Source organism: Ovis canadensis, chromosome 9 (assembly GCF_042477335.2).
Source record: "Ovis canadensis isolate MfBH-ARS-UI-01 breed Bighorn chromosome 9, ARS-UI_OviCan_v2, whole genome shotgun sequence".
NCBI lineage: Eukaryota > Metazoa > Chordata > Mammalia > Artiodactyla > Bovidae > Ovis > Ovis canadensis.
Window position 1 is genome coordinate 56,918,147 of NC_091253.1, and position 24,309 is coordinate 56,942,455.

Sequence of the window (24,309 nt, forward strand, 5' to 3'; positions counted from 1 at the left end):
TCTAGGCCCAGGTTTAGTGGTTAACTCGCTTGAAGAAGTAACAACAACAAAAAACGGGTGGAAAATATGATCCAAGTTTACACGAAATCAGTATTTAGTAAATGGTCATTTCCCTTTAGAACTTTGTTTTTCTTTCCTTTTTCTTTTTTTTTAAGACCAAGAGGTAAAATGCACAATGAGCTTGAAGCAGCCCTGAACCGCTCAGCCCGTCTTTTCCATTTGAGTGGCGTTATTTTTTTTAACTGCTTACACTTTCAGTTTCAAATGACACTGGTTTTCTCAGTCCTCATCAGCTTAGCGGACAAATGCAGGGAGGCAGGAGGTCGTTTCCAATCACTGCATCTATTAATTTGACTTTACAGAAGCTGTAAACATGCTTCTTACGGCTTTTCCCTTTACTGAAATAATTTCCTTTCAATTATCAACATTAAAATAATACAGTATGCAGCAACACTATTTCATAGCTAGCGCTTTTCTTCCAGAGACCTCAACTGTATTTATGTTCTTTCAAGTAGAACCTATCTGGGTGCCAAGTATTTAAAATCAGATGGTGCCAACCATGCAAGAAATGGCTAAGTTAAACGCCAAGATTATTTCCTAGTGAAGAGAGTGGTAAGAATGATTTTCCTGATGTGTAGGTGGAAAAACACAAGTTAGGTAACTTCCCCAAAGTCACTGATGGACTTTCAATCCTCGACCATGACTAACTCTTTTGTCTACACTAGCAATTCAAATGATATAATTTACTTAAAGTGGAATGGCTTATAGTTTTATTCTACACACAAGAAGCTGGACTAAGTGTTCTGCAATTTATGGCAAATGTAATATCTACTAGGAAGTCTTTTTACTGGACACAATTTCTCAAGTAAGAAAGGATACAATGAAGTGATATTTTATTGGTCTCTGTTTCAGTCAACTAGCTTAGCAAGAACTTGGCGATCCATTTTCCAGGAAATTCCTAATGTACTGTTAGAGCAATTATAAGACCATTTTCTAGTTAGTTTGGCCATGTGTTTCTTACAAAAGAGGCAGGGATCAAATATGGGAGAGCTACATCTTAGGTCAGGGTTAGATTCTAAAGTTAGAATGCTATAGTATGGGCAGACACAGACAAAGTGATCCTCAGAACTGCTCAGGAAGGAAACATATTGTATGGCCCCCACCCATGGCAGCACGGCCAGTGAGTGAAAGCACACCACTGCCTCTCTGGCTTTACTCCGAACTGATGAAGTCCCTGAGGGAACTACTCTGCGCTGGAAAAGCCTGCAGCTACATTTTCACACCATCCGCGCTTCAAGGGAACCAAAACCAAACCAAACCAAACCAGAGTCAAGTCTGTTGAACGGTGGGCAAAACTGCTCACACAACTTAACCATTTAATAGATACTTCTTTTTTTTCCTGAATCTGTATAGACAATTTCGTCAAAGTTAAATGTATGTGTAAAGTGACTCTGTTGGAAAGCCATCTTTATCATGTTTTGCTGAACATGTAAGGTACAAACAGGAGTATAGTACCAACACCTAACGCCCTCTGAGGACAAGGTCCAGAACATGGCAATGGACACTCAGCCAACACGGTTCCTTCAGCCACTTAAACCTGTAATTAAAAAAACTTCCCAGAATTAACTCAATTTCTAGCAAAATTCCCATAATTTCTCAGAAAAAAAGTTTTATAAAAATTGACAAATATCCTTATAGTTGGGTCTTGAAAATAGCCATGGACGTAAGAAAGAGGTTCTAATAAACTGAAGTTTATTAGCGAGTTTCCCTTCTACAGTCGGATTTGTGTGGAGTATTTTAAAATTGTGTGTGGAGCAGTGAGAGGGTGGGTCATTAGAAGTAATAAGTAATTTCTTGAGAAAGCTTTGCAGATGCCTTGAATGAGAAACACTCAATACAGATTTATACAAATGATGATAAAAATACTATATTAATTTCCTCAATGAATGCCCTTATATTTGCTCCCAATCCCAGATGTGTGTAAAAGAAAGCTTTTACAATACAGATTGATAGTCTGGATCTAGACTCCTACCTTTCTTTTTTACCTTTACTCTTTTCACTCAAATAAAATGACACTTGAAACCATCTTGAATAGAAAAATAACTATCATAGTTTCAAAGAGTTCTAATGACAGGACTTGTGGTTTTTCATCGTGATTTACTCTAATGAGTTGAAAATAAGGCTAAAATTAATCTCTTTCTCCACACACACACACACACACACACACACACACACATACACACACACACACATTAAAATACATTTGGATGGTTTCAACCAAGTTTTTGGTTCTTTATTTCAAATCATCTGCTAATTTTCATTCAGCTCACCATTAGAAAAATGCATTATGAAAATTTCCCCACTAGAGTTAATATTGCTTTGCTTGTGTTTATTTCTTGTCTGTTTTTGGAGTACACATTTAAATTAATCTGCTTTAAATTTACTTCAAGAAATTTTCTTCTTCAAGGAGAGTATCTACATGCCTTTGGCTGCCTAGCAATAAACTTTGACAACTACAGGCATTTTCTTCTGCAGTCACGGAAGTTCTAGAAGGGGTAGATTTGATCATGCTAAGTTTCTGATCAAACATTTCTTCCCTCAAGTTTTTGTTAGCTTTAATTCTCATCAGAAGTTCTTCTAGCTCCTTTCTTAGGCATGATTTCTTCACAAGACAAAAAGATTAATGCCTTCCTTTAAAACGCTTTGCCAAGATACTTCAAAGTTTTGCTTAGGCATCTCTTCGAACGCTCAAATTAGCCACATCAATTTGAAGAGCTAGTTTAAACTATTTCAGGCAGAAAATGAGTCAGAAAGATTTTTGTAAAAGTTCTACAAAATGAAATTGGACTTGATTTCTGTAATTTTTCATTTTCCTGGTTTTATGAATTTTTCATGTGTCAAATCAACTTGTTCCCTGAAGGAAATATAAAGAACATATGTATTTTAATGATGTGTATTCTAATAAACTACAAAACACTGTTTCAAAAAAATTTTTTTAAACTAGTAATTTTATGTTTGCCTAACAGAAAATTGCTTTTAAAAATGGTAACACAGTTCTACCAAGTTTGGAGGGAAATTTTCAGGCCACTACCAGTTTAAAATACGGTTTGCTCTTCTAATAGAGCCAAATAGCAAGGAGAAATTCTCTACGGACTATTTCTAAACCCTCATCATAAGTCGCCCAGTAGCATTAAGAAAGCCTAAGAGTACCATTTAGTTAGTATTCTTTACACATGCTCCCTTGTGTAAATAAGTATATAACTTAAGTCAGTGAACATATTGGAAATTTTTCTGTCATTGTTTCCTGTTGGTTATGAAACACGGTAGAAACAAACGTTGTTTAAATACTCTACCCAGTGAAGAATGCTATTTTCAGTGTAACAGTGCCATTGAAGTACTTCCTGCCCTTAATAAGTTAGTGATAGGTTAAACACACACTCGATAATAGTTCTTTTCTGAGTCAAAATAACAAGAAAGTTAACTGTGCAGTTCAGGCTCGCTAGCAGTTTATCTTACTAAATAAAAATGTGTTGTGTTCCCTTGAAATGAAAGAAAAGTCTTAGAGAAATGTGCCTAGAAATCAACAGGAGATAGAATCAATCTGTATTTGGGAAAAGTGAAGGAGGGAGAGGAGTGAAAAAATCCCTGTTTTTTTTTTTTTTTTCCCCTTAAAGTAAGTCATTCTAACTTTGATCTAAATTTAGGTAATGCATACTTCCTGTGGTAACCTTTCTTTTCAAGCTGCAATGTTTTTGATGTTAAAATTGCTCTGAAGCAGTATTTTTGGAGTGGAGTTTTAAATGGGAATGGATAGAAGGTAAAACCAGGAACTGGGTTTCATTAAGAAAAAAATACTGTCTGTCTGTGTGTATGCCTGTATGTGTCCATTCAAAATGACAGATTTGTGCAGATAATACTCTGTGCTTTAAATTCTCAAAATGAGACAGTTTTGATTTTAAAAATGTTCTTATAAATACCAATTAGAAACTGCAAGTGACTCAAGGACTTAAAAAAACCCTCCTTTGTTAGCTTCTTGTATGAAGCTAATGTAATCATATAGCTAAATATAAAAATGCCAAAGAGCGCCCCCCCTTTCCAGACCCTTTACATCCCCAGGGCCTCAGTCTAGGGATAGAAATAAATTCTGTTCCTGGAGGGAGGGACCAACCACTTAGCCACTCAGCCAAGGTGGACCTCGTGAGTCACCATCTTGCCCTCTAGCGTGTGTCAAGAAACCTGAGTGACAGTATCTGTGCCTGCCACTCTGAACTGCCACTAGCCCTGTGTATTCTAATCTAGTAAACCTCAGAAGATTAAAACGTCTGCAGCTGTCAGTGTGGTTTTACATGACACTGTATTCAAGATATGGTTATTAAGGTTCTGCTGAGTCCCCATGTGATGATCTCACAGCATCACAAAGTAGCTGTTGTTGAGAACTCCGCACCAACAGCTAAGTTCAAGGATTTATCACCAAAGGGGTTTACACGACGACGCTGTTTCCCTCCTGAAGGGCACAAAGCCCTCACAGAATGGTAGTAGTGGAAGATGGACAGAAAACTCCGTGCTCCGGACGCAGGAGGAGCCCGGCTGTCAGAGGATGTGTGGCCTCAGTCCCGCGCCAGGGCCCATCAGGCATCTCCACCCTAGCGCCGCCCCCAGGCTCACCTCCACCTAGGAGGTCCCAGGGTGGTCAGGGGTGCTAACTGCTCCTCTTCCCATGCACACCTGAAACAGCGACACCTAAAATATCCACTTAAGTCAGTGAACCATTTTAATAAGTAAAGAGGTTTGGGCAGCTTCTTCACTTCGAACCCACCATGACTGAAGGCAGTGCTCCTGACATCGTTAACGCAGCCAGTTGCTGATTCCCCAGAAAGCCCCTTATACCCAGCCATTATTGTCAGTAATGACTCATTTTTTTAACATAAACAAAAATATTAGACTGTCAGCATTTTCTCTGTGATGTCACTACCTCAGCGTGTCATCAAGGATGACTTAGAATATTATTTTAGCTATCCTGGGGTTTTTTTTCAGGGAATTCGTTTCTCACTTTAAGAACAACAGATGGCAGCACCTATTATTTCAGTTTTGCACTTATGTTTGATATTTGGTGGCTCAATTATACCAAGACCCAGGCCAATTCTACTTCTCCTCTCCTCTTTATTTCCCCTTAAATAAGTTTTTACCGACGGCCTAAGAAAGTCTTCAGCATTAAGCATAAGTCCTGGCCGAGAATAAAGAGAGGTAGAATGATTTTCATTAAGTTTGAAAACCAGACAGATTCTGATCTTAAAAAGAGAAAAAAGTAAGTAAGAAATCATTTACTTAAGTCTACTCTGACAAAACCCACTTTTGAGGAAGTGATTGTTTCCAAGTGAGGTGCCTTCTGATACCAGGGGTTGGTAAACCCTAGCTCCCCTGTGCGCAAAAAGCTACTCGTTTCTGTATGGCCCATGAGCTAAGAAGGGATCGACAGTTATTAACAACTGAAAAAAATTTCAAAAGAAGAATATCTTGTGACACATGAAAATTGTGTAAAATTCAAGTATCAGTGCCTGTAGATAAAGTTTGACTGAAACACAGCACAGTCAGTTGTTCCCCTGGCATCTAGGATTGCTTTTGTAGCCCTCCAGTGGCAGAGCTGAATAGCTGTGATACAGAGTGTGTGGCCAAAAATATTACCATTTGGCCCTTCACAAAATAAAAGTCAGCATCTGCTCTATTCTCTGCCAGCAAAGGTCCACATAGTCAAAGCTATGGGTTTTCCAGTAGTCATGTATGGATGTCAGAGGTGGACCACAGAGAGGAACCACCAAAGAATTGGTGCTTTTGAATTATGGTGCTGGAGAAGACTCTTGAAGAATCTCTTGGACTGCAAGGAGATCAAACCAGTCAATCCTAAGGGAAATCAACCCCAAATATTCACTGGAAGGACTGATGCTGAAGCTAAAGCTCCAAGACTTTGGCCACCCGATGCAAACAGCTGACTCACTGGAGAGACTCTGATGCTGGGAAAGATTAAGGGCAGGAGGAGAAGGGGGCAGAAGAGGATGAGATGGTTGGATGGCATCATGACTCAATGGACATAAGTTTGAGCAAACTCTGGGAGATAGTGACGGACAGGGAAGCCTGGCGTGCTGTAGTCTGTGGGGTCTCAAAGCATTGGACACGACTTTTAGTGACTGAACGACGACTCCATTCTTTGTTAGGTAAGAGTGCTTGGAACTCTCGACCTCAGTGAGAATTATTACCTCTGTCTCAAAGCAAGAACCACCAAGGAGGAGGCTTATTTTCATCCAGTCCCCTGAGGCCTCAGCAGGCCCCTTGTGGAGAACTCCTTGATGGCTATGAATTAGTACCCTTGGGAGAACACTCGACAAACCTTACCTGGTCACTGGGCTCGAAGCTCATCTCCTCCTTCTCAGTTTTCATAGCTATTAATTTCGTGTTGCTGGCAGGGTCCGTCTTACTGTCCAGTCGCTCAAGTTTGGGGGTGATTTCTGGTAAACCGATATCTTTAGTATCGTCCTTATCGAGCAGATAGCGAAGTAGTGCATTCTCTTTCTTCTTGGGGCTCACTGGCTCCTGCTTGATGGTCGCCTCGGACCCAGGAGCTGTGCTGCTGGCCTCCTGGCTCAGGTCCTTGCCCGTGGCTTCCGCTGTCAGCTTTGCCAAGTCCACAGGGGAGCTGCTGTCCTGCAGGAGTCTGTGCAAAATCTTATGCTTCTCCTTGAGCGAAGTCCCATGCGTTGACCCGGGGCCGGGCAAGCTGCCTGTGGAGTCCTTGTTGGTGTCTGACAGAGAGCTGGGCAGTGGCGAGGGCTCTATCTGGTCAGATTTGGTGGTCAGAAGCTGCAGGAGTTTGGTCTGCCCCTTGTTGTCGAGGAGTCGGCTCTGCCCGTCAGGTCTCTCATTGCTCCCAGCAGCAGGCAGGCCGGCCTCACTGGGATCCTTCGGCTCCCCAGGGTGGCAGCTGCTCTCTGCTGGCCCGGTTGGCCCTTCTGGGGGCTCCCCGTAAAGTCCAAAACAGTCTTTGGAGTCTAAGCTCCCCATCTTGCTGAGCTGGGGGGGATTCATATTCACTGGGGAGTTTTGCAGATTGCCCATTTTGAGGTCCGGGGAGGCCAACGATGACCCTAGCGAGACCCCGTGCCCCTCGCTGAGGGCCTGCAGCGCGTTGAGGGAACTGTTGGTGTAGCTATGGCTATTTCCTGTGCTGCTGCAAACTCCCACAGGGGAATGCAAGCTTCCTGCGGGGGAGAACTGACTGGGAGGGATTCGAGGGCTTCCGGCCACCCCGGGGCTCATGCGATGCCTTGGCGAGAGCATGGAGCTGGGCTGTCCTGGATTCAGGCCCGGGCTGCTTTGTGAGGGGCTGTTCATTTTGAGTGCATAGTTACTACCCTGAGGAGTGGTTGCTTGCATGCTCGACACGTGGTTCATTCCCCCAGAACCACTGAACCTGCCCATGGGCATGCCCATCTGTTCTTTTGGGCCGTTCATGGGGAAGTTTATATTGCTACTGAGGGTCATATCCTGACCAGGGTTCCCACTGCACATGGCCGGGTGGGCAGGGCTGCTAGAGCTAATTGGATTCAGTGGCTTCCCCATCGCTTGTCCAGTCAGATCCGGATTCATTACACATACATTCTGCTCTCTGTAAGATGAGGAAAGACATATAAGATAAAAGGGAAGATACTGAGCAAGTTGTTATTAATTTTCAAAGATGAGATTGCTTCATTTCTTTAAAAGAACGGACGACATGGAAGGAAAAGAAAGATAATACTTTGATGAAACCATCTGCAATTATGGGCAAGATTGAACATGCAGCATTTAGGACCAAGAGGGATGTTTTCTAGTCCATTCATTAAGATGTCTGTGGTTTTACAGAGGGAGTTTGTGTTTAAATTTGACTACTACCATATTGACATTGTATTTGCTAGACAAGACATTAGCAGGGTTCCAATTACATACTATACCTTGCTCATTAACTGGTATGTTATCATGAATAACTGAGAGCTTGTACTGTCTGAAAGAAATGACCCAAGCAAGCATAGCTGTCTTCAATTATTTGCCAGAGATTACAATTCCTAACAAGAGACCCATCTGTGAGCCTGGAGCTTGATGTGGGCTACTTGGCTCAAGATGAATAGTAAACCTTAAGAGGGAGAAAAAACCCCGCCCCAACTATTCGAAACTCTCCAAGTTTTCGAGCCAACAAAGTTACCCAAAGTGTTGGGAATTCAGTTACCTGTCTAACAGGTTCCCTGCCTGGGTTCCCCTAGAAGGCCAAGTGAGCACCTCTCAGATCATATGCGAGGAGCTACAGATCATTTACTCTGGGATCTTGGTCCCTAACTCGCAGGCCACCCCACTCCACTCCTGTACTCAGGGCAGCTTTCTAAGCTGGACGATTGTCCAAGCCTTCTGAGCTTTAATTTACAGCTTGGCAGTCATTTGTGAGTTACCAAATTCGTTCACAAATCCAAACAAAACAGGTTTCACAAATTGTCAAACATCAGCTTTTGGTTAGGGGGGGAGCAATCTGGCCCATCTGTAATCACTTTCAGATTGTTTCAGTTCGAGGTCGGATTTATTAAGAGTTGGCAAACAGGGCTGCTTGATTTTAATTTCTAAATAACAAAGTACATAATTGAGAAGTGTAATAAAAGGGAACTCTAGAGCAACTTTATATATCTGCTGACAGTACCTCATAAAGTTTTATACAGCACACACATAAATATTTACATAACTTGAAATCCAATCATTTCCCTAAATTTGTGCTCTAAAACAAGATGGTTATGATATTTACTTTAAAAATCAACATTCAATTTTCCTCACTTTTATTTTTTGGGGAAATGTTTACTACCTTTCATTTCAAAGTCTAATGCAAAAGGTTAATTTAAAGCTGAGAATAACAATCTAAAATACTCTTTTCTAAGTATATGTATATTTGAAAGTTTCAAATCTGAACACATGGGAGCAGAAGTCATTCTGTATTCCTGCCCTGGGAAGTGATCTGTTTTCCTCCTCTGATGTGACAGGCAGTCATTTCAAAATTAGTGTGAGTTTGTGTCCTTCTAGTTAGGTTTTAAAATGCACTAGTATTGGGAATTCCCTGATGGTCCAGTCGTTAGGACTCCCAGGTTTTCACTGGTGAGGGCCTAGGTTCAATCCCTGGTCAGGGAACCAAGATCCCACAAGCTGCATGGCTCGGCCAAGAAAATTAAAAAAAAAAAAAAAAAAAAGTATTAGTCTTAAGGCTAAAGTTCAAAGTGTAGCCTTAATTTGAATTTCAGTATCCCGTCTTTTAGCCAACAGTTTACTTATTTTTCTCTTTGTTTTTTTTTTGATGTGAACCGTGTTAAAAGTCTTTACTGGATCTGCTGCAACATTACTTCTGTTTTGGTTTTTCAGCCATGAGGCATGTGGGATCTTAGCTTCCTAAACAGGGACTGAACGAACCCTACCCCTTGCACTGGAAGTCTTAAACCACTGGACTGCCAGGGAAGTCCCAATAACAAATCAATTTATATTTACATCACTGGGGTTGGTCAACAGAAATGTCTACCCAAGCTGACAAGCTCTGGGATAAAATGTGCTTTGGGAACTTGGCTTCCTGAGCTGGGCAGGGGAGATCGTGTGTCAGAACGAGGCTTACCTGTGCAGCACATGCAAAGATATCACAAGCTGAGGTTCGTTAGTAGTCTGAGATCGGATGAGCTTGCTCTTCGTTTGGGCGGCCACGAGGGTGCCGTCAGACAAGGAGAAGCGGTAGATCTGACTGAATGCCAACCCCTGTCTCAGCACTGCAGGCGAGCAAGGAAGCAGAATGCATGGTTAGAAACGAAACTGGGGGTGGGGGCGGGGCCAGACATAACAACAGTAATCAACTTGGTTAAGTTTAATATTTTCCTCCCAGCAGGCTGAAGAGAGTTGTAAGTAATATTTTATGACAGAACATTATCCATGATCCATTTTTAAAAGCATATTTATTTTTCTCTCAAGATGCCAATAATTTCAGTATACTGGGTTTTCTTCCCCCCAAATGAAGTTTTGATCCCCCAACCGTGTTCTTTTAAAAATCTTCAGGATCATGGTAAGATAGAGTATAAACAATTTATTAGCTCAAAAGAAGTTTTGCAATGATTTGTCTGAAACGTTAGGAAGTAATATGGTGTTATAAACAGGATTACCTCTAAAGGGTACAATGTGCCTTTAATTTCTCTTTAAACTAATACAATAGTAAATATTATATAAAACGTATGACACTGAATATATCCTCTGAATATTCATCTTGAAGTTACAAACTATTTAATCTATTATATCCTAGTACCATTCCCCAATTTTGTTTCTCAGTGTGCAAGACATATTATTTCTGTGGTCAGGACAACAGGAAGTAAAACATAAACAACCAGAGGGATCTTTTCAGAGAAAAAAGAAGGCTAAATAGAAAACGGAAATAATAAAAGCACAACTCTGAGTGACACGGAATTAGTTCAACATCTGGATAATGACATCAGTTATTTCCATTTTCAGGACTACAGCAGAAAACATAACACTAGGCTAAAATAATTTCTCTAGAAATTTCAGATTCATCTTTAAAACAACTGCATTTTAAAGCTGTCAAATACTGCATATTAAAAAAAAGAACATTTGATTCGGCCACATGGTTTAGTTACCTTACCTCCTAAGCCATTTTAAGATGACTGCCATTTTTTACCACATAATCCTCAGCACAAATTTTGTGGTGGAATAGTCAGTCCCAAAGTGACCAGGTACATTCATCATTCCACAAAATTACCGAAAGACACACACACACACACACCCCGCAGGTACTGACATACAATGAGGATTCAGACACACACACACACACACACCCCCCGCAGGTACTGACATACAATGAGGATTCAGACACACACACACACACACACACACACACACCCCCGCAGGTACTGACATACAATGAGGATTCAGACACACACACACACACACACACACCCGCAGGTACTAACATACAATGAGGATTCAGACACACACACACACACACACACACACACACCCCCTGCAGGTACTGACATACAATGAGGATTCAGACACACACACACACACACACACCCCCGCAGGTACTGACATACAATGAGGATTCAGACACACACACACACACACACACCCCTCCTCCCCCAGGTACTGACATACAATGAGGATTCAGACTTTTTGGTAAAATTTCACTTTGAGCAATTTCCCTGGTAAACCGGCCCCCCTGCTCCCCCGTGCAGTTCCAGGTAGGGACACAGTATTTAGGTATCACTTTCTGCTACCAACTGTTGCATGATTCCTCTGAAGTGGCAGTACTGGAAACAAATTAGTGTACATATGTGCATCTGGGTTTCCATATTCAGTATGCCAGCCAACGGCAGCAGGAATACCATTTTTCTAATAGGACTCGTATTTCCAGTGGCTTATAATTTCAGAATTTTATCCGACCTTGGCAGTGATCCTTGGAGATTTTCCATTACCGTCTGTCTACATCAAGAACTTCCACCAAGTAGATTTGTGTCAGCAAGCCCCTGAATGCTGTCAGGAAGCTCCTCCATGTAAACAAAGTCTTCTGGTAGATTTTTATGCAATACTAATGATTACCTGCAATCCGACTTATTTCATACACTTGGATGAAGTGTATTTTATACATGGTAGAGTTTCCTTTCAGTGGGTCCCCTCTGTTTAAACCTAGCACTGTGCCTAGTATGTATTTGTAAACCCTTGTGTAAGGAATCAGGAAGCCATAGGATTAAACATGGGGCATTGCTACTCAGAGCCCAAGGACACTGAACAAGGTTGCTGGGGGATTTCTTATTCTTTGTTACTGTTCTTTTTATTTTAAACCAGATCTAGTGAAATGGCAGGTAAGTTATTTATTTCTGTCAAATGTGGCATCTTTATTCCCTTTTTCTTTCCCACTTAAAAAATGCTGGAAGACACAAATGGTTGGATTCAGTGCTTATTTCTAAGAAATGTGGATGAAGAAGATAAAAAGGATAAACAGGATGAAAAAAAAATAAAGGTTATTTACCATGACTTGTATTTTTTCATAAGCAATCTTAAAAGCACAAACTTTTTAACATACAAACACTATTGATAAATGCCAGAGTTTCAAACTGTGGTGCTGGAGAAGACTCTCAGGAGTCCCTTAGACTGCAAGGAGAGTCAACCAGTTGATCCTAAAGGAAATCAGTCCTGAATATTCACTGGAAGGACTGATGCTGAAGCTGAAGCTCCAAAAGTTTTTGGCCACCTGATGCATAGAGCCGACTCATTTGAAAAGACCCTGATGCTGGGAAAGATTGAGGGCAGGAGGAGAAAGCGGGGACAGAGGATGAGATAGATGGCTGGATGGCATCACTGACTCAACAGACAAGAGTTTGAGCAAACTCCAGGAGATAGTGTAGGACAGGGAAGGCTAGTATACTGTTGTTCGTGAGGTCTCAAAGAGTCGGATACGACTTAGCAACTGAACAGCAACAACAGAGTCATGGATGCACCTTAAATGGAAGATGACAAACTAAAATTGCATTGTCAATACTGAGTTATAAACTTTTCTGCAAATGTGGAGACAATTTGCCAAACCCAGTTACAAAGCACAGGGCCCCGTACCTCAAAGGCAGCGTGGCTCTGATGGAATCCATGCTGGTAACCAAGTGCCCCAACCAGGACATTCGGGGCCCATGAGAGAAGGGTCAGAAGACTGGAAGTGAAAAGTATCTCCCTCCATGATGGAGTCCTTAATAAGCACTAGAGAAAGGATTTCTTTTTCTTTGTTCTCACCAACTTAGGAAAGGACCAGAATGCACCTGAGAAAAACTGATGCTGCAGAACAGCAGTGGATGCAGTGAGCGCAGTGAGGCGGAGCGATGGCCAGGATGACCCTCAGGTCCCTCCAGGGCTCACACTTCTAATCGAAGGCTCCCGGGTCCGTGTCACCTGTGTCAGCTCCCCACTGACAGCATGGGAGGCAAACACCCACGTCCCTGGGTGGACCGTGGGGATTGAGCGGCCCACAGGAAGGGGGCCAATGCCAGGCAGAGGCCTGGTGCTCAGAGAGGGCTGCTATCATTACTGAAAGACGACTCTGACATTGTGGGCTTAGCTCCAGGTGTCCTATTAACCAACTGTATGACCCCAGACAAGTCATTTCATCTCTTTCTAGAAGCGATGTCTCTTTCTAGACTTCATCTGGAAGGTGGTGATGGTGGTGGTGGGCCTCAGGATCCCATTGTCACCTCTACGAGGAATTCACCTGTTCTTGCAAATTTCCTTTCATTCTTATTTTCACAGTATCCTTATGATTCAGGTGTTTTTTTTTTTTTTTACTATTAGAGGGGACCTGAGAGCACTGTCTTACATGTCTAGAAGCCGGAGCATTGAAGAAAATGATCTCGTTCCCTTTCATCTGCCTTTGTGAGAGGTTATCATCTTCAATTTGACTTCCCTCATCACGCTCTTAGCCCTACAGTTCCTCCTATTCCATTTCCCTTCAGATGGCGACAGTCCTGGGCAAGAGTCACCAGATCTAAGCCCCCAGGGTGGGTTCAGGAATCACTGTTGCAGAGAGAGTGCTCCTCAGAAGGGGTAAGTCAGCAAGATGGACTTCAAGAAGGGTGTCACTGAGAGACCGTTACCTTCATGGTGATGCCTCTTTGCGTAAGACACAGACTCCCCCTCGTGCTGTGTGTGGAACTTCTGGATGCACCTCCTCACCAGGTCCTCCCAGCCTGGCTTCATGGCTGCCCGCATGGTGCTAGTGTCCAGGGACGTGATCTTGCCTAGTAAACAACAGTGAGCATTTGACCTACACACTGATCCATTTTTTAGAGAAATAGTTAAATCTTAAAGGTATAAAAATTGATTTCTTTAAGAATAGGTAGCGTAAGTGCGTGGAGCGGGAGGGTAGAAGGTGAGAAGTGTTCCCCCCACCCCACCTCCAGCTTCTGCCCCAGCAGCAGCTGCTATGCTCAGCTTCTTCATCAGCTTCTAGACCCATTCCTTGCGTTGACAAACATGTAAGTATTCTAGAATGATTTCTTTGCCCTTCTCTGCTGAGAAAATTTACCTTGGAGATCTTGGCGAGTAGTGAAACTTTCTGATGAGGGAAGAGCCGGTCTCTCCTTCATGGGAACTCTTCTTGCCACACAAATCAAGCAGGACTGCAAATCTTCAATCACATACATTGATGGTTATCATAGGAGCCTTTTGCAGTGTTTCAAACAAAATCAAATGCACTTATGACAGCACAACCTTGTAGGTCAGTAAGGGAGAGAGCAACGAGACACTATGCACCCCTGGTCCTCACCTGGAGTGGGAAGCAGCTGGGGGAGATTGAGATATGGGGAGCTGAGGATAAACTGCTGAAGACACATGACGTGATGAAAGCGCATCTGCCATACTATAGTGACCATCCAAAAGCATCTCCCCAGTGGTGGAAATGAATGGAACCCTTTCTTATTAACTGGCTGATATTAACAACCAGCTAAATTCTTAATAAAGCCTACAAATGATGACAACTGAAACCATCAAGGGTTTTCTCTTTGAGTTTTAGGTTCATTAAGATATAGGAAAACTAGATATACCTTCTCCTGAACTATGTTGATGCTCCTACAATGGCAACATGCAATTTAAAGCAAAGTATATAAACACAGTCTAGACTCAGATTCAGAGAACAAATCCTAGAAAATGCAGTGTGTCTCAAGTTTAGTTTCTTGGCCATGGCTAGGATCTCACACAACTGATGCTAAGCATTTATTCCTTACCCTACTTCAACTGTTTTGTGTGTCTGTGTTCACTTCTGGAGATCAGGGAGGATGTGTTTTATCTTGTAACATGCAGAGTACACTGCAAGCCCTTTCAATTTCAAAAGTGCTGGATAAAGGTTGATTAAAAAGAAGTCTCTTCATATCTTATGTCACTGATTTATGATTTTAAATTTGGGAAAGAATGTCTTTAAACATATCCATTAATAGTGGGTATCACAAACATAAATGTAATCCTCATCTTCAACATAATAAAAGCTAAATTTTTGAGCACTTACTATGAGATAGACATCTTTCTAGCTGCTTTATAGGTTACTGATTCATTTAATCCTTTTAACAACTATATGAGGCAGGCCCTAGCATTATCTCCACTTAACAGAGGAGAAGCCAAAGCATGGAGTTTCAGTAACTTACCCAACATCACATGAAATTTTGGGGAAGCAAGGATTTGAACATGAGTGCACCATGGCTCAGAAACCCTACTGTTATGCTATACTATGTAAACATTCAAAATCAGATTTTAAATGGACAAACATGTTGACATATACAGCACAAAACCATAAATTAACTCAGCTAATAGAATATGGCTTTAGAATATTACAGATGAATTAGCAGCACTTACTCTGTTGCATACAGAATAAAATAGCTTGACATTCCATCTCTACGTAAAAATTTAATTTTGAAAACTATGTATCATCTGTGACAGCTCAATTACTTCCTTTCCAATAAAATTTAAATTAAAAATTACTTACATATTTTTTGAAAAGAGGATTAAATATCTATGCCAAGCATGGTACAGGCATGCTCATTTAATCCTTATTACACTGTGATACTGGAATTGTTGATTTCACTGGTTAAGAGAATACGTGGGTGTTCAGAGAGGTTGAGAAGCTTGCCCATAGTCAGCGCTGATACGCAGCTGATGTAGGAGCTGGTCTGTCTGATTATAAAGCCTGCAAAGTTTCTGACTGATAGGCCTCGGCTCTTTCCCTTCTGCTACACACACAGGAGACCGTATTCAGCACTGTCCCATATCACAGACAGCGACAGTCTCAGAGGTGTAGAGCAATCTCCTCAGAAGGCATAGGGCTGGACACTATCAGTATCTCTTTAAAGGGAAGCGCCTAAGAGCTTACAGTTTGGAACTGTTCTCCCAGTCCCGCTCCTATCTCCATCCTCTCTTATTCTGGATGCAGCATCCATAGCCAAACCACATAAAATTCATTAATCCCTTGGAAGTATACAAAAGATGTTCTTTGTACCATGGGTGTTTTCCAAGGTGTGGCTTGGACCTTGCTGCAGATGTTCAGAGATGCCTAGGATCCTTGAGAGGTTCAATACTAGTGGAATTGCTCTGGCAGGGTAGCTACTAGCCACACGGTGGGTATTTAAATGACGACTTAATGAAATAGACAATTTGGTCCCCAGTTGCATTACTGACATTACAGATTCTCAGCAACTACCTGTGGCTAGCAGTGGCTGTGCTGGACGTTGAAGATACAGAACACTGCCATTGTCACAGAAAATTCTATTGGATAGTGCTGTTTTAAAGACTTGATAATTAAACTGATCACAAGAATCGTTAAGTAGGTGAAAAGAATGAAGGAACTGCCTCTAAATTTTCCTTTGTGTGGCCTCTAGTTTCAGATTATTAAGTGCGAAAGAAGCAGCACAGGAATACATGACACTACCGTATCTTAGAAGTGGCCCCTACCTTCTCCTTCTTCTTTGATGGACTTTGGTTGAGAGACAGCAAAGCACTGCATAGTTTCATATTTCTGATGTGCTTCCTGGTTGTCATGACCTTCCTCTTCTGATTCAGGTAAAGGTTTTACCAGCATCCGACAATTGAAAGTATGGCTGTTCCGCCTGGGAGGTTCGCCGGACCAAGCTCCCCCGTTCACTGAGCAAAAGGCAGAAGCAACCCAACAGGGTAAAGAAACTAGTGTCAGACTGGCTTCTGCCAAGTTATCAAAACGGTGTAGGAAACATGCAGTGATTTTACTTTCATATAGTGTTTATACTTTTCTAAGTAACTTCAAAATCTATAGGGGGAGGAATGACTGGGTGAATTCTTGGGAAACTTCGTGGGAATCTCAAATGTCTTTCACACTGGTTACTCTTCACCCGGACTCTTTCCCTTCAAGCTCAGGCCGTGATTTCTCACCAGCCCCCTCTTACCCATCCACCTGGATCTTTCACGTTGCTGAGCACAAGATCTGTCCCCGTCACTATCCACACCCGGTCCCACATGGACATCTCTGCACCTGCTACCTCATCTAAAAGGTCAGGACTTCTCCATGTCCCCTACCTACATGACTCCTGCTCCAAGGCTTGAGGCCCTCTAGTTATGTAACCAGCAACTGTAGGCATCCCACACTGCTGCTTCTTACTGACCCCTCTTCCCTAAAACTTCACCAAAATTTGAAGTGTATAATCTGAGATTGGGCTGTATTTTTTTTTCTTCATGTATATTTCTTCATTAAGACTGAAATAATCTTGAGAATATACTGCTAATGTCATTTATTCCTTTTCAATGAAATACTACTATACTATGTCTTCTATTTTCTTATCAATACTTAGGAATCTAATACCAATATATTAAACATATATATTAATGCAAGAAAAAGGTGATGTAAGAGAAGACATTTTTTTTTGAGATGCATTAGAGAAACCAGAAAGAAAAATAAAAAAGGGCCAGTCATAAGATAAGCAAAGCACTTTCAAAAGTCACTAGCTAGAAAACATTTGAAAGACCAGTTAGATACCACAATGCTAACCCCACAGACACTGGGCTGCAGAGGCGGAAAGAAAGAAACAAATCCTAGAGAGAAAAAGGAAATATCAAGTTAACTGCAAGAAACTGTTTTACTGAAGGAACCACAGCTAGCTTTATATAGACATCTGAAAAGTTTAGTTTACCATCAATATTCTTAAAAGCTTATTTACATAAAGGAGACTACATAGAGTAATCAAAGAAAAAAAGACCTCTTATTAACTCAGGTTAATAAGTAATTTGAAAGTATAAAAAAATACAATATAACGTAAGGCAGAGAGCTCTTTAGACAAGTGAATAAATAATAACAGTGAATTAACAAATACAGGTCCTTTGAGGAAGTCATAAAATTACTGAAGAGATTTGAAAATACTAGTTATTTGAAATAAGAAATCCCATTTTCTTGTTCATTTACTAGAGAATATAATAAAAGGATCTCACATTTTGTATTACTGTTGCAGTCACTTTAAACAAAGGGTTATCCTATTGAAAGAAAAGCTAGCCATAATGGAATGTGAAAGGACCTTTTCCTATTTACTGTGGTGACAATGAAACCAGCTAGTATAAACAGTTTTAAGAAAAGGAACAAAAATTTTTGCTAACTCAGGACTTGACTTTATTCTCTACTAAAATATGTGCTTCTTTTTAGCCATGAAGATGTTCTCAGCATCATCAGCTTAAGTGAGAATATTAAAAAAGAGCACTTAGTGAGTGGGAACAGTTATGCTCCCCAAGCAGCCATTGAGGTGGGCCCATGCAGTGAATCACCCACTTTAAAACATGGCCCTTTATAATCACGGACACTTTTGGTCAAGATGAGGAGGGCAGGAAGGGGCAGCAGTGGGTGGGGAAGGAGGCAGCAGACCGCCATGCCACCTGCAGAGCCACTGAAGAGTCTGTGAAGCCAAAGAGCCCATTTCGGGCTCCCAGGCTAAGAGCATCCGAACCGCGGCACACCACTTGTTCCTTCACATTTTATTTTTAGAACGTCGTATACACCCACATCATACTCTTCACAAGCCGGGACTCAAAATAAACTCAATCTCAAGCTTCTTGTGACCTTCTACTTCTTAAGTGGTCATGGAGAAAAAGGACAAAACAGAGTCGGCTGGCACTGGATAGGGTGGGAGGCAATTGGGCACTGTCTTGAAAAAAAAAAAAACCCACCAAACAAACCCCATGAAAATAGTTGCCATATGACTGCTTTCCATCTGAAGCCCTTTCACTTACTTTAAATATAGGGTCAAGACGATCATTCATAGACCAATATCTACAGATGGCCTTTTCTCCATGACTTCTAAGCTCAAAACGTTTAACACAAGCATCTCTTAAAACACTCCCCAGCTACTGTTATCCCCGACTGACATGAAAAGAGTTCTGTTTCACCTCCCGCTGGCCAAGATGATGTGCGTGGGGGCAGGGTGGCGTGGGGTGGCAAGCAGAGACCCGGAGGACATTCATTTACCTATGGACTTTGGCAGCAGGTTTTTGACGAATTCAGTGTGGTCCCCAACGTGCAGAACGCTATAGACACTTTTGTTCATCAGCTCTTCCTGGTTATACCTTAGGTACTGTGTCACATTCTCTGAAACAAACACAACGTTGCCTTCCAGGTTCACTACAAAGAAGAACCCATCAAGGGCCTATGGGAAGAGGCACAAACTGTGTTAGAAAGACTGCAGTGGAAGGTCACGTGCAACTGTTATGAAGGGAACGGTCCTTTTAAGGGAAACATGATTCACTCATGGAGAAGAAAAGAGATCTCTCTCCCACCTCTCCTCGCATTCAGAAACAACGAACACATTTTTCTTGGTGAGATGGTTCCACCTTAGAAAGCAGGACAGAGCCTTTATCAGGGTTTCTTGTCATAAACTAAATGACAAACACTCATCCTGTTACTTTATCAGGAGATAATTACTGCCACGTTAAGAGTATGAAGGCATTTATCTGTATTTTCCAAATGAGACGGATGTACTCCGCAAGGCGGAGAACAACTCGTATGCTACTGATCCAGTTCAGAGCTATTACTTTTCCTTGGTATAGTTCCTCATGGAATACAATGTGAGGGAGAAGTCACTGATAATTTCCCACAGTTTAAGGATAAATGCCAAGGAAAAAAAAAAAAATCAGAAAATTTTGCTAAGCTGCCAAGTCTTAAATGAAAAGAGCTGAAAATGATCTCAGGCCTTTTCAAGCAACGTCAGTCCTTTACTGTCTGGTGTCAGTGGGGGAAGGTGCTGGGAAGTGTGTGTCTGATGTGGCAAACCGGCCTTTCTGGGGACCTCAGGCTGAGACTACACAGGGCCTTGAGGTTCAGGTTTCCAACCCCGAGGGAAAGAAAGTAACCGATTGTGCCTGGCTGCATTTCTTTATTCTCCAGGTCGTTAAGATGCAGGTTCCTAAATCACCCAGAGAGCAGGAACGTTTTTCTTGTGATGGGTGCATGGTTCACTTTGCTATCATTCCGAAGCAGATTAGGGAAGGAGATGAAGGGCTGAGGATCATTTCAGGAAATAACAGTAGATATCGATACATTTACTGAGCCTTAAGCATACTGTGACTTTTTATTTTTACTTATTTATTTTTTTGGCCGTGCTGTGCAGCTTGTGGGATTTCAGTTCCCTGACCAAGGATCGAACCCGGGGCCCTCGGCAGTGATCGCGCAGCGTCCTAACCATTGGATTGCGAGGGAATTTCCCACTGTGTTATTTTAACATTTACAATTCTGGAAGGAATGTTTTCCCTTTGCCAGTTTACAGAAGGAAAAATTGAGACTCAAAGAGGGTAAGTGATTTGCCGAAGCTCTTGCAACCAGAGCTGGGATGCAAATCCAGGTGGACTGCCTCCAAAGCTTGTGCTTTGATTCCCAGGTGGCACAGAGTTCTCCCCAGTGTTGACCCAGAGCGCCTTCTTGTCACGGTTGCCTGGACAATAATGCAAAGTCTGGGTGCTCAGTGAGTTTCTCTTAGTTCTACCTCCTTTCCCTTTTTGATCCTTATTTGCCAGAGCTGTTTTACAGATCAGGGAGTGATTAGGACTGGATGAGTCTTGATAGTGACCAGGCATTCCTTGGATCAGGGCCAAGGGGTCTACCCAGTTCATGCCAGTTTCTTCAGGCTGTGTATTTACTGGTTTTTCACATGGATGTTTCATGGACACACCAATATAACAATGTGCATGACTGGGGCATAGTGTTTTACTTTTTCCTCTAGTTTGCTTTTTCCTTAAGTTATTATTTAACAGGCTCCTATTCTGTGAGCTTTCTCTGAAATATTTCATCTTTAATTCTATTTTCATGACAAAACTATGCACTCTCTCAAATTAGAACTGACCACAAGGCACCAATGAAAAGCTCTTAAAATATATACATATATGTATGTATGTATATGTATATATATACACACATATATGTATGTATGTATATGTATATATACATATACGTATGTATATATATGTATACACACACACATATACACACATCATTTTAAGTTCTTCTTAAATGTTCACTGTGGTGTTCCCACTGGTGTAAACCATGTGCAAGCCAAAGCAAGACTGTGTAAATAGCTTTCCATGATAGGTTGGCATCAACTGTTGGAAACCTTATGTGAGTGTGTGCTCATGTGTATATGGGTATGTGGGGAGGGAGGTCAGGAAGTAAGTCAGTTGATTAGTTATGTACTAAGTGTTCTTTTAAACTCACAGCTTTAAATATACCTTCAACAGGGACTGTCATGATAATATTACCTACGGGTCACTTTTGGAAGTGCACGTGGCTTCCTACTGCTTTATACAATGGTAAAGGTATGGTGGAAAGATGAAATTCTTTCACCTTATAAAACTATTTGTTTTCTTAAAGCTCACTATGATATGCTCTCATGAAAAAAACCTGACATTTAGTTTTGTTGCCTAGCAACTACTATGCTATGATGTAAGCATGAGTGTGCATCTATGCCTAGAATGGCTCAGTGAGAGCAAGTTTTCTCTGTTTAAATTATTACATGTTAACAGGGAAAAGATGCAAATGCAAACCTTAAGTCTCTAGATTCAAAGCATTACCTCTCACATGTTTAGCACTGAAGTCCTGCTACACAGGTGTTTGCTCAATGCACTGAATTCTCAGAAGACTATTTTGCAACAGTGAAAATGTGGATTTGATCTTATGAGATAAGATCCGTTGACATCTAGCAATCTGATTTCTGCAATTAATGAGCTTGCTCTCAAAGAGCTTGAGTCATAGCCTTGTGGTTACTGCCAGCATCTCTTTTCAGAAGCCTTGAAAATCTTCCCAACAGTTTCCACCCTACTTTAAGTCACCCCAATGTAAGTAATAAACACAGGTATATGGGATTTTCTTAACTGTAATATTTAAAATTCCCCATCATTTCCAAATGAATTTTGTTTCCAGTCCTTTCATCGAATTCTAAGAGTCCACCTAGTTAAGGGTTTTCTCAGCTGCTTCTAAGAACCAAGTAGGAAGCAGCACTCTCTGGCCTTCCAGCGCCTTGTCAACTCTGGAAAATCAGGTTAAGTGTGTTTTCACTTTTTCTCTAAAAATTGTCATTACGTGTTTTCAAGCCGGTGATGAAAGAGAAACAAGGAGGGCCCAACATAGGGTCCTTTAAAGTCTTTTGGTCAGTAGGGTAGCCCCAAGGGTGGAATTTTGTCATCTCTAAAAATAAAGACTGGGTCAGACAATCTTTACATTTTCTTCTGTGTCTCCCTAGCCCCATTATACAGTAGATTTTCACAGAATTAGACTTTCTAAAAATAAAAATCATCTTATGCACCAACTGGTTATCTTTGCTTTAAAAATCCTAATTTCTTCTATATGTGCGGCGGCTGCCAGTGAAGCAATTCTACAATAGCAATGCTGCAGACCTTCTGGCCATGTGATAATTTTCAATCTCATCATATCATCAGCAGAGTAAATTATCCTGAGAACTGACATAATTTATGTCTCAGGGCTTCTCTGCTTCTTGTTATATATTCACTGACATTTTTTCCCCCTCATCTTACCATAGCCTACCTCCTGAATTTTAATTTTGGAATAGGTATAGCAAAGAATCTGATGCTTAATACTGTACTGGGTTAATAAAATAAGAAAGGGGGACTTAACAAATTCTAGATAGTAGTCTGATCATGAAAACTCCTAAAGTTAATAAAGAAATGGCAGTTAATTAAGAAGAAGGAGATATATATATACTCACAGCTGATTCACACTGTTGTACAGCGGAAACTAATACAACATTGTAAAACAATTACATATGATACTACAATTAAAAAAAAGTTGGACCCCCCAAAAAGAAATGGCGGTTAAGATCACCCATTGCAGTGATGCTTATCTTAAAAGTTCTGAATATTACTTCAATTTTTGTCTTTATGAAATCAACAATCTAGATTTATGTAGCATAAATAAAAAGTATAAACCTCCATTTGGTCCTCAAATTTTAGCCTGTATACATAATTATCTGTACTTGTACAGGTGAAAATCTAAGAATTCTGGCAACATTTCAAAACACAATATATCATAGAATTTAACAGGATGTGTGAAATGAGTGCTTGTGAAATGAATGCTCAACTAGCACTTACAGTTGGTCAAATTTATATTCTAATCTGGTTAATTTAATTCTACATTATCAATCTGAAAGGTATGTAAGCTGGAACCAGGAGTAAATTTTAGATACATATTAGTAAGCTCAGGAGGTCAGCAGTACTTCCATTTTAAGAGTGAAAAGTAAATGTGGATTAGCCTTAAATTATATTCACTTAAAAAAGAATTTTTTTTGTTTTTTTTTGTTTTAAACTTTTTATTTGAGATTGGAGTTTAGCTAATTAACAATGCTGTGATAGTTTCAGGTGGACAGCCAAGGGACTCAGCCACACATATACATGTATCCATTCTCTCCCTCAAGCTCCCCTCCCTTTCAGGCTGTCACATAATATTGGGTAGAGTTCCCTGCGCTATATAGTAGGACCTTCTTGTGGTCCATTTTAAACACAGCAGCATTCACTGAGAAATTAAACGGAATACTGGGAAGATCAACAGCAGGGTGAAATACCTCCAGCATCATCGGCCCCAGTGCATCCTTGTCAATGACCCCCTGCCCGGTAGACGATACGTCTGACTTCTGCACTTCATCGATGTTGGCAGCTGCTGCTTTCTCTGCAACAAACACGAGTGTGAATTAACTGGTGTGCTATTTCAAGGACAGAGTGACACAAGAACATTTTTATTGTTATGACTTCAAAAAAAATCTTCAGCAGGATCAGATCAGACTGTAAAAGAGTTAGAGAACATCCCCGCTGCCATGGCACGGGAGAAACTGCTGGAAGCGGGAGCCAGAACATTAACTTTTCACCTCCAAGAACTGTGGCTCAGAGCCCCTTTCAGGCTGCCGATAAAATGAGTTTAGAGGTTTCATGCCAGTCCCCAACAAGCTTTTTTTTTTTTTAAAGACTGCAAAACTGTTATATACTGCAGCACAATTAGGGCTTTCTGCAGACTCCCTAAGCGGGGTTGACTGACCGGGAGTCTGTAGTTCAGGCTTCGGGAGAGAAATCAGAGATGCGTCTGAAGGAATAAAAACGAGTCCTGACCACTGTTGCTGCTTCCACGGGACACTCCTGTGGCTTTTGGATTGTCCCAGCTCTTGTCACCTTCACATTTAGAATAACCAAAAAGACTGGCCCCTGCCTGGAGGAAGGTGATTAACGACATGAGGCAGA

At 41.2% G+C, this 24,309-nt stretch overlaps 1 protein-coding gene across 8 annotated transcripts in view; it reads right to left on the minus strand.

The window, feature by feature from the left end:
- NCOA2 (nuclear receptor coactivator 2) overlaps window positions 1-24,309 on the minus strand; it is a 282,199-nt gene that overhangs the window by 32,755 nt on the left and 225,135 nt on the right. For all 8 annotated transcript variants that reach the window (XM_069600229.1, XM_069600226.1, XM_069600224.1 and 5 more), the window contains 7 exons: window positions 23,643-23,746; window positions 19,049-19,226; window positions 16,522-16,710; window positions 14,111-14,212; window positions 13,680-13,823; window positions 9,662-9,809; window positions 6,388-7,657 (listed from right to left, as the gene is read on the minus strand). In XM_069600229.1, the coding sequence (XP_069456330.1) occupies window positions 6,388-7,657; window positions 9,662-9,809; window positions 13,680-13,823; window positions 14,111-14,212; window positions 16,522-16,710; window positions 19,049-19,226; window positions 23,643-23,746 (2,135 nt within the window). The remainder of the gene's footprint in view (window positions 1-6,387; window positions 7,658-9,661; window positions 9,810-13,679; window positions 13,824-14,110; window positions 14,213-16,521; window positions 16,711-19,048; window positions 19,227-23,642; window positions 23,747-24,309) is intronic.